The following is a 15,793-nucleotide window of genomic DNA, read 5'->3' as shown; positions in this document are numbered from 1 at the left end:
TGGGATAAAGGGACACAAAATACTAATTTTTTAATGGGAATGAGGGAGGTGGGAACGAGCCACCAGAGCCATCAGGGTCACCTCTGTCATCGAGCAGGTCATGGTTGCTTGGGAGAGGCTGTGCTTGGCACCAGGATCTGGGATCTTTGGGATAAAGGGATACAGAACACTCATTTTTTAATGGGAATGAAGGAATCATCCAAGCTCTGTTGTCCATAGGAGCCATTCCCAAAGCCACCAGAGCCATCGGGGTCACCTCTGTCATCGAGCAGGTCACAATGGCTTGGGAGAGGCTCTGGCTGGCAGCAGGATCTGGGATCTCTGGGATCTCTGGGATAAAGGGATACAAACCCCTCATTTTTTATGGGAATGAAGGAATCAGCCAAGCTCTGTTGTCCATAGGAGCCATTCCCAAAGCCACCAAAGCCATCAGGGTCACCTCTGTCATCGAGCAGGTCACGGTGTCTTGGGAGAGGCTGTGGCTGGCACCAGGATCTGGGAATCTGGGATCTTTGGAATAAAGGGATACAAAACACTCATTTTTTAATGGGAATGAGGGAATCAGTCAAGTTTTGTTGTCCATAGGAGCCATTCCCAAAGCCACCAAAGCCGTCGGGGTCACCTCTGTCCTCAAGCAGGTCACGGTGGCTTGGGAGAGGCTGTGGCTGGCAGCAGGATTTGGGAATCTGGGATAAAGGGATACAAAACACTCATTTTTTAATGGGAATGAGGGAGGTGGGAACGAGCCACCAGAGCCATCGGGGTCACCTCTGTCCTCAAGCAGGTCACGGTGGCTTGGGAGAGGCTCTGGCGGGCACCAGGATCTGGGAATCTGGGATAAAGGGATACAAAACACTCATTTTTTAATGGGAATGAGGGAATCATTCCCAATGTCCTGTAGGAAATTCAAGCCTTCCCATTCAATCGTTTGTTGTCCATAGGAGCCGTTCCCAAAGCCACCAAAGTGTCCTTGTGCCCTCTGGGAGCTCTTGGAGTGGTGGGTGTGGGGCTGGAGGCACCAAAAGGGGTCATGAGTGGGGTCTGACAGCAAAAGGGATCCCAGGGAGGGAGGAGGATTCCTTGGAAGGAAAGTTTGGATGTGGCCAGCAAGGAATTGCTGCCCTCTCCCCCCGCCCTGGCTCAGAAATGTCACCAGGTGGGACAGAGCGTGCTGGAAGGTTGGGAAAGGTTGGGATGAAGCCACCAGGATCCAGCTCCTCACGGGTGTGGCTCCTGGGAGCTCGGGGCTGTCACTGTCACACCAACCCCTTGTTTTGCTGTGGCAGGACCCGCTGGGGTCCCACACTTCCCAACGTGTCCCGGCTGGCACCGAGGTGGCAGGAGAAGGACAGAGCCTGGAGCTGCTGGAGACTCCAGGGGTGCCGCTGCCTGGAGGAATCCCTGAGGTGAAAATAAACAGCAGGAAAGATGAAATTGGGGTTTTTACTGCGTCCGGTTCTGGGCTCTTCCAACCAGGGAGGACATGGAGAGTGTCCAGGGAATGGAGCTGGGAATGGTCTGGAGAACCAGGAGGGGCTGAGGGAGCTGGGAAGGGTCTGGAGAACCAGGAGGGGCTGAGGGAGCTGGGAAGGGAATGGAGAACCAGGAGGGGCTGGGGGGGCTGGGAAGGGTCTGGAGAACCAGGAGGGGCTGAGGGAGTGGGAAGGGTCTGGAGAACAAGGAGGGGCTGGGGGAGGTGGCGAGAGGGGAGGTTTGCACCAAGAGACACAACCCTGGAGCCAGCAAAAGTTGGGATTTGGGATGCAGAGACCCCAGAACTGCCTCTGGTGAGCTCTGGGAGCCCAACCCAAGCCAGAAAAAAGGATTTGGGACCATCAGAGCATCCCTCATTCCCTCAGGCATTCCTTCCTTTTCCTTTGGTGCTAATTGGATGGATCCAAAGGAGTTCAACTCCCTGGACAGATGGCTGGAATTCTGAGTTTTGCCCCTGTTTTATTGCAGTGGAAAATGAAACCAGAGAAAGAATTTCTGCACGGATCAGTGTCAGGGCTTGGGAAAGGGTCCTGCTGTCCTTTTTCCCAGTTTTTCCAGTAATTAACGGGATTTTGTTGGCGTTTATCCATCCCTCTCTGCAGAGCTTGGCTGTGCCCCCACCACATCCAGGAGATCTGCAGGAAAACCATTCCCTGGATCTCCTGCAGCCCTTGGAGGAGGGGCTGGAAGGACAAGCCCAGCAGGACACCAGCCAGGTACGATTTTCCAAGGATTTCAGATGGACTGGGAGTGGCTTCTCCGGATCCCTGGAGAGCACCAGAGCTCCTGGAATGGGCAGGAGGCTGATGGCAGTGACCAAAAAAATCCCTTGGGAAACGTTTTGTGGGTGAATTCCACAATTCTGGGGGGAAAACCAGGATAATCCCATTTTATCCGATCCCATCCTGCCACAGCATCCTGGTGTTATTCCAGCTGAAGAGCTGATGATTCCCAAGGCTTTTAAAACAGGGATAATGCAGACTCCAAACTGGGAATTTAAACTATGCCTCCTAGAAGAGGTTTCCTTTTCCTTCCCACCTTCCATAGGTGTGGAAATTCATGGATACGGTCTCAGATATTCCACAGATATTCCAGGATATTCCTGCAGTGCTCTGGAGCATCTCAGTCATTTAAAGAGGAGGATTTTGGGGTCTAGGCAGGAATTTGGGGATTTTCTCTGATCCCTAAAATCCCATTTCCTTCTCCTTTCCAGCCCTCCTGGGCAGAGATTCCCTTCCCAAATCCTGCTCCAAACCCAGCACTCTCCAGTTTGGATGTTGTTGAATCCCTTTGGAATTCTTGGGAATACCCAGAGGCAGGACAGCACCAGCTTTAAAAAGCAGAGGGGGAAAATCCCTGGGATTTTTCCTTGGAGCTTGAAATATCAGCAAGGATATTTTTGAGGATGGCAAAGGGGAGTGACTGGAAGTGGGGAGATCCAGCTCCAGGAATTCCTGCTCTGGTTTATCCAGCTCTTCCTGCTGCTCCCGTCCCTTTATCCCTGCCCTGGCTCAGGAAATGAATTCCAGGGATAATCCCGGAGCTGGAATCAGGCGAAGCAGCCACGAGGGGGCTCCCGGCTCCAACAGAAAATCCTGGAGTGGGAACTGCGGCTCTGGAGACACCGGGATGTGCCAAGAGCATCCTGGGCTCTGCTCTCCCTCCTGGATGCAGCGATTCCCTCTCCTGGGAATGGTCAGGCTGGAGGAACACAGAGGATGGAGCACAAATCCATCGGGTTTTTAGAATTGTGGAATGGGTTGGGTGGGAAAGGAGCTTAAATCCCACCCAGTGCCACCCCATCCATGGCAGGGCCACCTCCCAGTGTCCCAGGCTGCTCCATCCCAGTGTCCAGCCTGGCCTGGGACACTGCAGGGATGCAGGGGCAGCCCCAGCTGCTCTGGCAGTTCCAGCCCAGGCAGGAATTCCTCATTGCCCAGATCCCATCCATGCCTGCCCTCTGGCACTGGGAGCCATTCCCTGGCTCCTGTCCCTGCAGGCCTTGTCCCCAGTCCCTCTGCAGCTCTCCTGGAGCCCCTCCAGGCCCTGGAATGTGCTGGAAGCTCTCCCTGGAGCCTTCCCTTCTCCAGGGGAACATTCCCAGCTCTCCCAGCCTGGCTCCAGAGGGGCTCCAGCCCTGGAGCAGCTCCATGGATTCCTCTGGATTTGCTCCAGCAGCTCCTGACGATCCCCATTCCATCAGGAGCTTTACAGACACAGAACAACTCCCACAAATATTTTAGGACACTCCAAACTCCCTCAGGAGGATGGGATCAGGATCCCAAGGACGTTTTCCTCTCTTGCTTTTGGAGTAAAATCCCATTTATCCTCATGAGAAAGGAACAGCAGATTCCAAAGGCAGGGAAGGAGCAGCTGCCACATCCCGGAGATGCCAAGGAGGGATGGACCTGGTTTTCCTGCCAGTTTTCCTGCCAGTTTTCCCAGGAGCAGCAGCAGCAGGAATCACAAATTCCCACCTGGAACAGCCCAGGAGCTCCATCCCTGAGGAGAAATTCCTGGCAGGAGTTAACTGGAAGCAAAGGAGCCACTGGGAAGAGCGGGATGAGCCCAGATCCACGTGTCCAGAGCAGGGCTGGATACCCATCCATGGATGAGCCCCTGCTTTGGGGTTATGGGATCATCCCAAAAAATTCCTGCTCCTCCATCCCCGGATTTCAGCTTCCCAGAGTTCATTTGGATAAATCCCCCTCATCTCCACATGGATAAACCCAAAATTGCTTCATTTTCCTCCCTGAAATCCTCTTTTTTTTTTCTATTTTTCCCTTTCCTCTTTTCCAGGAATATTTTTTCCCTCTCCCTTTTATTTTCATGTTTCTCTTCCCTCCTTTTTTTTTTTCCTCTTCCCTCTTTTTCTTCCTTTTTTTTTTCCTTCCCTGCCACCAACAAATCATTCCTGGAGGAAGCAGCACCCTCCCAATTTTTTTTTTTCTTTGGAAGTGCCTCATTCCTGGAGCAGGAAACTGCCAAAATCACAGAGGAATCACAGGATTGATGGAATCTCATTGTCCCGGCCCATTTCCCAGCAAATGGGATCCATCCCAAACCTCAGCCAGCTCCTGGCAACCTCTGGAATCTCTGGAATTGCCTCTGGGAGATTTTCCTTCCCTTATCCCAAAAAAATTCCCACCCTGGATGGGTTCTCCCCATGCCAGCCTATCCTTCACCCCTCTTTTATCCCTTTTCCCTCATCCTCTCCCAGGAAAGAATTCCAGGTTTAATTGGCTCAAAATTGGGGTTTTTTTTCCCCTTCTGAGGGAGAAATCTGCTGGGTTCGTTATCCCTGGGCTGGAATTATCCCGTGGTTGGTTGAAATCCAGGAAAACAGGATGAAGATCCCTGAGCTGCACTCGCCAACATTCCCTGGGAGTTTAGGATTGATTATCCCTGCTTAAAATCCATGAAAAATCCATGAAATTATGGGGGAAAAAATGATGGTAAAAAATGAAGTTAAAAAAAAATTAAAAATAAAAATAGAAAAAAAATATAAATATAAATAAATATAATAATATAAATAATATAATATAATATAATATAATATAATATAATATAATAATATATATAATATAATATACATTACATATACATTACATTATATAATAATTATATAACATACATTGATTATATATTATATATATATGTATAATACAATATAGAATATAGAATATAGAATAGAGAATATAAAAATATTCATATAATATAATAGATATAAGTATACTATATATTTTATGTATTATATGTGTGTATATATATATATATAAAATATATATAATATGTAAATATAATTTTTTTTTACAAAAACACAAGGGAATATCCCAAAAAAACCGCACCCCATCCTGATTTTTCCTTCTCCTCCTGGTGCTCCTGGAAGATCTCAGGACCTTCAGGGCCAATAAATTCAAATATCCCTTTCAGATCCAAACATTCCCCAAATATTTGCCTCAGGAAATAACTGCTGGGAATGTTCTCCAGAGGTTCGTTCTCATTTTTCCAATGGATCATTTCCTACCGTTGCCAGGGAAAAGCAGGAACCATTTAGGAGCCAGGTCAGGAATTAATTGCTTTACCTTGTGTGCCTTAATTATTCCAAATTATCGCCGGGGGGCTGATTAACATATGGCCCTTAATTGGCATTAATTGATGGTTTATTCCAATTGGTGCCATAAACGCGGAGTTGCCCGGGAATGGCTGGAGCAGGGAGGGATTTTTTAGATCCATTTTGGAATATTTTCGGTTTTACTGCTTCGAAACGGCCGCGGATTTGTGGAAAATGGAAAAGCATGGAATTCTTAAGGCTGGGAAAGAGAATTTTGGTTTCTCGCTGTTAATATTATTATTTTATAATTAGAAATTCATGGAATCATGGGATGGGGTGGGAGAGATCCCTCGGGATGGATTCTGAGCCTCCCTGATCCCAGAATGGTTTGGGTGGGAAGGGACCTTCAATCCCATCCCATTCCAATCCCACCATCCCAGGCTGCTCCATCCCAGTGTCCAGCCTGGCCTGGGACACTGCAGGGATGCAGGGGCAGCCCCAGCTGCTCTGGCAGTTCCAGCCCAGGCAGGAATTCCTCATTGCCCAGATCCCATCCATGCCTGCCCTCTGGCACTGGGAGCCATTCCCTGGCTCCTGTCCCTGCAGGCCTTGTCCCCAGTCCCTCTGCAGCTCTCCTGGAGCCCCTCCAGGCCCTGGAATGTGCTGGAAGCTCTCCCTGGAGCCTTCTCCTCTCCAGGTGAGCACCCCCAGCTCTCCCAGCCTGGCTCCAGCCCTGGAGCAGCTCCATGGATTCCTCTGGATTTGCTCCAGCAGCTCCTGACGATCCCCATTCCATCAGGAGCTTTACAGACACAGAACAACTCCCACAAATATTTTAGGACACTCCAAACTCCCTCAGGAGGATGGGATCAGGATCCCAAGGACGTTTTCCTCTCTTGCTTTTGGAGTGAAATCCCATTTATCCTCGTGAGAAAGGAACAGCAGATTCCAAAGGCAGGGAAGGAGCAGCTGCCACATCCCGGAGATGCCAAGGAAGGATGGAGCTGGTTTTCCTGCCAGTTTTCCTGCCAGTTTTCCTGCCAGTTCCATGGGCAGGGACACCTTCCACCATCCCAGGTTCTCCCAAGCCCCATCCCAACCTCACCCAGGACACTTCCAGGGATGGGGAATCCACAGTTTCCCCCCCCCATTCCCTGGGTAAGGAATTTTTTCCTCCCATCCAACCCAGATCTCCCCTTGGTTGGTTTTAAACCATTCCTTGTCCATATATCAGGGGCCGCGCTTCCCTTCCCGCAGGAAAATGGGAATTCCGACCACGGCTCCGCCATCCCGAGGCACAGATCCAGGAGATCTCACCCCGTAAGGATCCCATTCCAGAGCCATCCCCGTGATCCAGAGGGAAGCAGGGCCCCTTCCCTGGAGGCTCCACCCCCAGCTCATCCCCCTGGTGCTCCAGGAGCTCGGAAATTCCCGTTGGGATCCACGGTGAGCAATGGAAGCGGGTCCTTATTTTCCCACCTGGAAATTTAGGGATAAATATCCATAAATAAAGCAGGAAACAGGTGCTGCAGGAACCACTTTTCATGGACAGACAGATCCCTCTCCACCAATTTATCCAGGGAAAATGAGGGAACGGAATAATCTGGTTTTTGGGGAAAACAGAACTGCTGGGATCCCCTTGGAATGTCGAAGGTGTTTCCCTGAGAGGGTGGGTGGGGATAAACCCTCCCATTCCTGACACACCCGGACATTCCAGGGATCTTTAACACCAGATCCCAGAAATGATGGGGAAAAGTTGATTTTTTATAAAATTTAGGAGCCAAAAATTCCTGTTCCCAGGAGTTAAGGATGGGAAGTTCAGGATGATCTTCCTGGGAATGGATTTCTTGGAAAGCAGGGAGTGAGCTGAGCTCATCCACACCTTCTCCAGAAATTCCAGGGCTAAAGTGGGACACCTGTGCCGCTGCCAAAAGCCTGGAATTCCTCAGGAATTGCTCAGGAATTCCTTGGTCCTGGCAGCTCCCAGATGTCCCATCCAGGCTGGAGCAGATGGGGAGCCTGGAGCCACCCCAAATCCAACCAGGAACTCTCCAAAGCATCCCGGTGATCCCTGGAACCCCCAGCTTCCCTCTGGGATTTCCCACCTCCCTCTCACATCCCGTTCCTCAGAGGTGTCTTTTCCATGGCTCCAGGAGAAATTTTTCCAGCTGTTCTCACACTTCCCTCTCCTCTTTTTGAATCCAAGGCACATCCGGGCCCTCATCATCCGAGGAGAATTAAGGTACGGAATTCCTCCTGCCCTGCTCTTATCCCAGGGAGGAGGCAGCTGCTCCTTTCTCCCATCCTATCCCATCCCATCTCAGGGATCCCATGGATCCAATCCCATGAATCCTATCCCATCTCATGGATCCTGTCCTATCCCATCTCATGGATCCTATCCCATCCCATCCCATGGATCCCATCCCATCCCATGGATCCCATCCCATCCCATCCCATGGACCCCATGGATCCCATCCCATCTCATGGATCCCATGGATCCAATCCCATGAATCCTATCCCATCCCATCCTATCCCACGGATCCCACCCCATCCCATCCTATCCCATGGACCCCATGGATCCCATCCCATCTCATGGTTCCCATGGATCCAATCCCATTAATCCTATCCCATCCCATGGATCCTATCCCATCCCATCCCATGGATCCCATCCCATCCCATGGATCCCATCCCATCCCATCCCATGGACCCCATGGATCCCATCCCATCTCAGGGATCCCATGGATCCAATCCCATGAATCCTATCCCATCTCATGGATCCTATCCCATCCCATCCCATGGATCCCATCCCATGGACCCCATGGATCCCATCCCATCTCAGGGATCCCAAGGATCCAATCCCATGAATCCTATCCCATCTCATGGATCCTATCCCATCCCATCCCATGGATCCCATCCCATCCCATCCCATGGACCCCATGGATCCCATCCCATCTCATGGATCCCATGGATCCAATCCCATGAATCCTATCCCATCCCATCCTATCCCACGGATCCCATCCCATCCCATCCTATCCCATGGACCCCATGGATCCCATCCCATCTCATGGTTCCCATGGATCCAATCCCATTAATCCTATCCCATCCCATGGATCCTATCCCATCCCATCCCATGGATCCCATCCCATCCCACGGATCCCATCCCATCCCATCCTATCCCATGGACCCCATGGATCCCATCCCATATCATGGTTCCCATGGATCCAATCCCATTAATCCTATCCCATCCCATGGATCCTATCCCATCCCATCCCATGGATCCCATCCCATCCCACAGATCCCATCCCATCCCATCCTATCCCATGGACCCCATGGATCCCATCCCATATCATGGTTCCCATGGATCCAATCCCATTAATCCTATCCCATCCCATGGATCCTGTCCTATGCCATCCCAGCCCCTCCCATGGATGCCATGGATCCCATCCCATCCCATCACCTCCCATCCTATCCCATCCCATAGATCCCCTCCCATCCCACAAATCACATCCCATGGATCCTATGGATCTCATCCCACAGATCCCATCCCATCCCATGGATCCCATCCCATCCTATGGATCTCATCCCATCCCATCTATCTGATGGGATCTCATCCCATGGACCCCATGGATCCCATCCCATTTCATGGATCCCATGGATCCAATCCCATGAATCCTATCCCATCCCATGGATCCCATCCCATCCCAACCCATGGATCCCATGGACCCCATAGATCCCATCCCATTTCATGGATCCCATGGATCCAATCCCATGAATCCTATCCCATCACCTCCCATCCCATCCCATCCTATGGATCCCATCCCACGGATCCCATGCCATCCCACAGATCCCATCCAATCCCATTAATTCCATCCCATCCCATGGATCCCATCCCATCCCATCCCATTGATCCCATGGATCCCATCCCATTGATCCCATGGATCCCATCCCATCCCACGGATCCCATCCCATGGATCCCATCCCATCCCATCCCATTGATCCCATGGATCCCATCCCATTGATCCCATGGATCCCATCCCATGGATCCCATCCCATCCCATGGATCCCATCCCATCCCATCCCATGGATCCCATGGACCCCATAGATCCCATCCCATTTCATGGATCCCATGGATCCAATCCCATGAATCCTATCCCATCCCATCCCATCCCCTCCCATGGATGCCATGGATCCCATCCCATCACCTCCCATCCCATCCCATCCTATGGATCCCATCCCACGGATCCCATGCCATCCCACAGATCCCATCCAATCCCATTAATTCCATCCCATCCCATGGATCCCATCCCATCCCATCCCATTGATCCCATGGATCCCATCCCATTGATCCCATGGATCCCATCCCATTGATCCCATGGATCCCATCCCATTGATCCCATGGATCCCATCCCATGGATCCCATCCCATCCCATGGATCCCATCCCATGGATTCCATCCCACAGATCCCATCCCACCCCATCCCATCCCATCCCACAGATCCCATCCCACCCCATCCCATCCCACAGATCCCATCCCACCCCATCCCATCCCACAGATCCCATCCCACGGATCCCATCCCATCCCATTGATCCCATGGATCCCATCCCACGGATCCCACGGATCCCAGGGATCCCATCCGGGTGCATTTTTCCTTGCAGGAGGAGGGCAGTGGCCCAGCAGATCCCTCCTCCCCCATCCCAAAGGTCAGTGCTTCTATCCCACATTTCAATGCACATTCCCAGGATCATGATCCATTTTCCCAGAGCTGAATCCCTTCGGGAACTGAGGAATCACAGGGAAAAAAAAAATCAGGAAAACCGAGAGGAAATCCCCAGTTCTGCCCTTGGGGATGAGCAGAAATTCCAGGGTGGAATCTTTCCCAGCTGATCCAAACATGGAGTTTGTGTTTTGGGAATTCTCAATCAGTTTGGGATTCCTCCTGTCTCCTTCAAATTCATGGAATTCTTTAACACCCACAGTATCCTGGGAGAGGGAAACCCTGGATTTTTCCTTTGCTCCAGGATTTGGGCTTTTCCCTCTGCATTCCCACTGTGCAGGAGAATTCCCAATTCTTGGTGGGAATGCGAGTGCTGGAATTCAGGGATTCCTCCATGGAATATCCATGGATATTTGCCAAAAAACTGCAGCAGGGATGAGGGCAGCACCCACCCGCTGCCAAGAGGGAAGGGAAAATTCCTTGGAATAACGAATTTTTGGGATTGATTTTTTGGGGGGGGGATTGGTTGTTTTCCAGGGAGAAATGGGAGCTCCTGGATCCCGTGGAGACAAAGGAGAAAAGGTAGGGATGGGATTTTCCTGATCCTTTGAAACCAGAATTCCCTGTGCTGAGAGGGTCTGGAAAGGGAAAGTTGGGAATTCGCTCATGGAGAGGACAATCAATGGGAACTGGGATTGGCACATTCCCACCTTTATCCCCAAACTTTCCTGGGGTTTTCTTTCCCAAATTCCAGCAGATTTTCCAAATTTTCCAAATTCCCCCCACATTTGCCATGCTCCAGAGGAAATACAAAAATTTAAAGGTTGGATTTAATGGGTTTTGAGGAATTTTCCAGCCTAAATGATGGAATTATTCCATCCAACAATTCCAAAAATTCAAGTGGTGCAAGGAGGGAAAGTTCCTTGGAATAATGAATTTTTGGGATTGATTTTTTTGGGGGGGGATTGGTTGTTTTCCAGGGAGAAATGGGAGCTCCTGGATCCCGTGGAGACAAAGGAGAAAAGGTAGGGATGGGTTTTCCAGCCTGATCCTTTGAAATTCCAGCAGTTTCCCACACATCTGCCACGCTCCGGAGGAAATACAAAATTTAAGAGTTGGATTTAGTGATTTTTGAGGAATTTTCCAGCCTGTACGACGGAATTATTCCATCCTACAATTCCAAAAATTCCAGGGAGTTTCCAATGTTCCTTTTCTGCTGGATAAGAGAACTAAAAGATGGGATGGACAAGGAAATTCCAGCCCTGGAATGAGGGTAGGGATGGAAAAAAATGCCACAAAAAAACCCAATTTCAGAGACACTTTGGGCGGCAGATCCAGGGGGACGGGACACGGAATTCCAGGAGAAAGGGAGGGTTGGTGGAAGGCAGAATCCAGTGGGGAATTTTTGGGTGGAACCCCGGGAGAAAAGGAGGGGAGAGGAGAGGCTGGAAAGGGAATTTTGTCTTGCAGGGACAGCCTGGGGACGTGGGAGAGCCTGGAGAGAAGGTGAGCAATGGATTGGGCTCCAAAGTTTGTTTGGGAATCTCCTCCAAGGGCCTGGATAGGGCTGGATCCAATCCCAGCCCTGGAATAGCAGTGGATTAAATCTAAGGAATTGCAGAGCTGCTGTCCAGCAGCAAACCAAAAACATGGATATAAAAATTAATTATTCATTATTAATAAACAATTAGACCAAAATATCTTAATCAGAATGATTTATTATGGAGAAGGTGAAGCTCCCAGGCTGGGACAGAGCAGTGCATGATACCCAAGGAATTAAATTAATTTAAATTAATTATTTTGGTGTTTGAAAAGGATTGATTTATTTTAAAGCGATTAATTATTATTTTATAACATTTAATATTTATTTTTGAGCAAATTACCCTAAAATTAGCCCAAAATATTGATGTCACTTACCCAGACACAACCTGAGAGGGGCGTTTGATCTCCCCTCTCATTCCACCACTGGATTCCTTGGAATTAGGGCGTTTTCCCAGCTTTTTCCCACTCTCCAGGCAGAGAATCCCTGGAAATCTCCTGCTCAGGGGTGACAATTCCATGACCTCGGAATCCTCTCTTTATTCCCAGGGCACCAAAGGAGACCGAGGGGAAGAAGGTCAGAAGGTAAAGGACGAAGCTGGTGCCAGCCAGGGGTGGCTTCTCCTCCTTTTCCCATATCCCACATTCCCAGCTCGGGATCAGCCTCCAGGTCACCTCCTCAGGTGGGGCCGGGGACCAGGAGGAGATTCCAGGAGGATCCCAGAGACAGGACACATTGGGAATGAGTCACGAATGCCAGGGAATGAGTCTGACCCAGAATCCTGGGATATCATTCCCAGGAATATTCCAGGAGGATCACACAGACAGGACACCTTGGGAGTAATGGCAGGGAATGTGTTTGACCCAGAATCCTGGGATATTCCCAGGAATATTCCAGGAGAATCACATGGATAAGAACACCTTGGAAATTAGTAATGCCAGGGAATGAGTTTGACCCAGAATCCTGGGATAATGTCATTCCCAGGAATATTCCAGGAGGATCACATGGACAGGACACCTTGGGAATGAGTAATGCCAGGGAATGTGTCTGACCCAGAATCCTGGGATAATGTTCCTGGGATAACATTCCAGGAGGATCACATGGATAAGACACCTTGGAAATTAGTAATGCCAGGGAATGTGTTTGACCCAGAATCCTGGGATATCATTCCCAGGAATATTCCAGGAGGATCACACAGACAGGACACCTTGGGAATGAGTAATGCCAGGGAATGTTTCTGACCCAGAATCCTGGGACAATGTTCCCAGGATAACATTCCAGGAGGATCACATGGACAGGACACCGTGGGAATGAGTCATGAATGCCAGGGAATGTCTCTGACCCAGAATCCTGGGATACCATTCCCGGGAACATTCCAGCTCCCTCTTTCCCAGAGCTGATTCCCAGCAGCTTTGTCTCTCCATCTCAGCTCATCCAGAGGAGATGAGGGCTCTGCAGGAACCCTCGGAATGGGATCAGCTCCGTGGGATTTCAGCTGGATCTCCACGGAGCAGCACAAACCAAACTCTCCCTGTGCTGGGTTTACACTGGAAGGAGAATTCCTGATTTTTCCTGACTTTCCTTTCACAGGGAGAACCAGGAATTGGGTTCAGAGGTCCCATTGGCCAGGCTGGAGCACCTGGATTCAAGGTAAGGTTGAATCTCGCTTGGAATTTTTTTTTCCCTGGGTTTTTCCTCTTTGTCATCCTGGTTTTCCACTGCTGGGTGTGGAGCACGGAAGTGGCTGCAAAGGGAAAGCACCAAAATCACCCTGGAAAGGCAGGAGAAGGATTTGGGATAGAGGGAATGATCTGGGTCCTCCAAAGGGCCAATCCGAAGGGAGATCCTGAGGATAAATACGGAATCATGGAAGGGCTTGGGATGACCTCTCTGCAATCAGCAGGGACATCTCAGGCTGGATAAAAAATCCAGGGAATTGTGGGCTCAGCAGGAATGAGCTCCAGGGATCCCTGAATTCACCACAGGTCAGGAGCCAAAGGCTCTGTCCTTATTTAGCCATGGAAAAGCCCTTTTGTCACCAAAACTTGGGAAGAAAAGACATCCCGAAGTTTGGCAACAATTCCTCCAGCCCTTGGATCTCCTCATGGATCAGGACTGGAAGTGGTGTCCCAAATTCCATGCGCTGGTTGTGGGAATTCAAGGAGATATCCGGGACTTTCTCCAGCAAATCCCACCCAAAATCCCAGTTCCAGAGGGAGATCCAGAGGATAAATATGGAATCATGGAAGGGCTTGGGCTGACCTCTCTGCACTCAGCAGGGACGTCTCAGGCTGGGAAAAAAAAATCCAGGGATGAGCTCCAGGGATCCCTGGGATGTTTGAATTCACCACAGGTCGGGAGCCAAAGGCTCTGTCCTTAATTAGCCATGGAAAAGCTCTTTTGTCCCCAAAACTTGGGAAGAAAAGACATCCCGAAGTTCAGTGATAATTCCTCCAGCCCTTGGATCTCCTCATGGATCAGGACTGGAAGTGATGTCCCAAATTCCATGCGCTGGTCGTGGGAATTCAAGGAGACATCCCAGACTTTCTCCGGGAGCTCCAGCAAATCCCACCCAAAATCCCAATTCCTTGTGATTCCCTCTCCAGGGCGAGCCAGGGGCCCCGGGACCTCCAGGAGCTCAGGGCATCCAAGGAATCCGCGGCAACGCCGGCACTCCCGGATCCCAGGGGGACAGAGGGGCTCCAGGCGTGCCCGGAATTCCGGGACAGAAGGTGAGGGGACGCCATGGGCTGTGTTTGTCACCTCAAGGTGACCACAGTGAGCAAACTGTCCGTGCCAGGTGGCCCCTGTGGGCCAAACCCCAGAATTCCAGGTTTTCCTGAGCCTGGAGGCTGTCGGGGAAGTGGGAACAAATCCCAGTTGGGAAAGGAAAGGTACTGGGAAGGATTAGAAGGATGGGAGAATCCCCAGGTTCCAAAAGAAAACAGCAGAGCTCCCAGGAAGTTGTTCTTCCTGGGAATTTAATGGTGGGACTTGGAAGGAGTGGCCATTGGGATGGCAGCTGGAATTCTGGGGTCATTAATCCCTGGGAACAGAGGGAGGAATCCCAGGTTGGGAATGCCCTCCAAAGTCATGGGATGCAAGCTGTGCCAAATCCCCAGAGAGTGCCACCTCCAGGAATTCCTCGGACACCTCCAGGGATGGGAACTCCAGACCTCCCTGGGCAGCCCCTGCCAATGTCTGACCGCCCTTTCCAGGGGGGAATTCCTGCCAGTGCAGGGAACACTCGGATCACCAGCTCCTGCTTTTGTCTGGATCAGGGAAATCGGGACCTCTCCCATCCCTGTGTTCTCCTCTCAAAGGGTTTTGTTTTCCAGGGAGAACGGGGGAGGAGAGGCCGGAGTGGATCTCCTGGGCCCCTGGGACCGTCGGGATCCCCAGGAAAAGAGGTGGATTTGTACACGTTCCCTGTGCCTTTGGGAGGGATGGATGAGGGATCTGGGCTGGATGGGCTTCCATCCTCTGGGAATGTTGGGCTAGGAGAGCACGCAGCACTTCCAAAGCAAATCCTCCCTTTTATTTTGTTCTCCTTGTCCTACAGGGAATTCCTGGGACACCTGGACCCAAAGGTAACAAGGTCAGTGACACCTTCCCGGGAAAGCCATGAGCAGAAATCCTGGGATGGGAATGGGACAAATCCCTGACCCCATCCTCCTTCATCCCATTCCACCCTCCCTCCATTCCTCCCATGGTTCCTGGAGCACCTTGCAGAGACAACAGCAGAAAATCCATGGAATTGAGTCTCCTGAGTCTTCCCAGGACTTCAATCCTGGCCAAACTAACCAGGAATTGTGTGGTGGGGTTTCCCTTCCCCTGGTGACACCTCTGGAATTCTCTGCTTCCCAGGGAGAAGCCGGCGTTGGAATCACAGGCCCGAGAGGTCCCCATGGATTCCCTGGCCCTCGGGTAGGTCCATCCATAAAAATTCCAGGCTTGGATTCCTGCAGCCTCCAGCCCCCTTTGGAGGCAG

At 50.8% G+C, this 15,793-nt stretch overlaps 1 protein-coding gene across 1 annotated transcript in view; it reads left to right on the top strand.

Annotated features, from left to right (window-relative positions):
• Positions 1–15,793, top strand: part of LOC108961174 (collagen alpha-1(VII) chain-like) — a 111,803-nt gene that overhangs the window by 64,520 nt on the left and 31,490 nt on the right. Inside the window, 13 exon segments of the mRNA XM_050985402.1 lie at positions 1,287–1,406; positions 2,097–2,210; positions 6,806–6,998; positions 7,705–7,790; positions 10,204–10,248; positions 10,800–10,844; positions 11,733–11,768; positions 12,351–12,386; positions 13,393–13,452; positions 14,409–14,534; positions 15,141–15,212; positions 15,365–15,400; positions 15,670–15,729. Of these exon segments, the coding sequence (XP_050841359.1) occupies positions 1,287–1,406; positions 2,097–2,210; positions 6,806–6,998; positions 7,705–7,790; positions 10,204–10,248; positions 10,800–10,844; positions 11,733–11,768; positions 12,351–12,386; positions 13,393–13,452; positions 14,409–14,534; positions 15,141–15,212; positions 15,365–15,400; positions 15,670–15,729 (1,029 nt within the window).

This window comes from Serinus canaria, chromosome 1A, assembly GCF_022539315.1.
Source record: "Serinus canaria isolate serCan28SL12 chromosome 1A, serCan2020, whole genome shotgun sequence".
Classification (NCBI taxonomy): Eukaryota; Metazoa; Chordata; class Aves; order Passeriformes; family Fringillidae; genus Serinus; species Serinus canaria.
The sequence above is the reverse complement of the archived record's forward strand: the minus strand, read 5'-3'. Positions and strand labels throughout refer to the sequence as shown.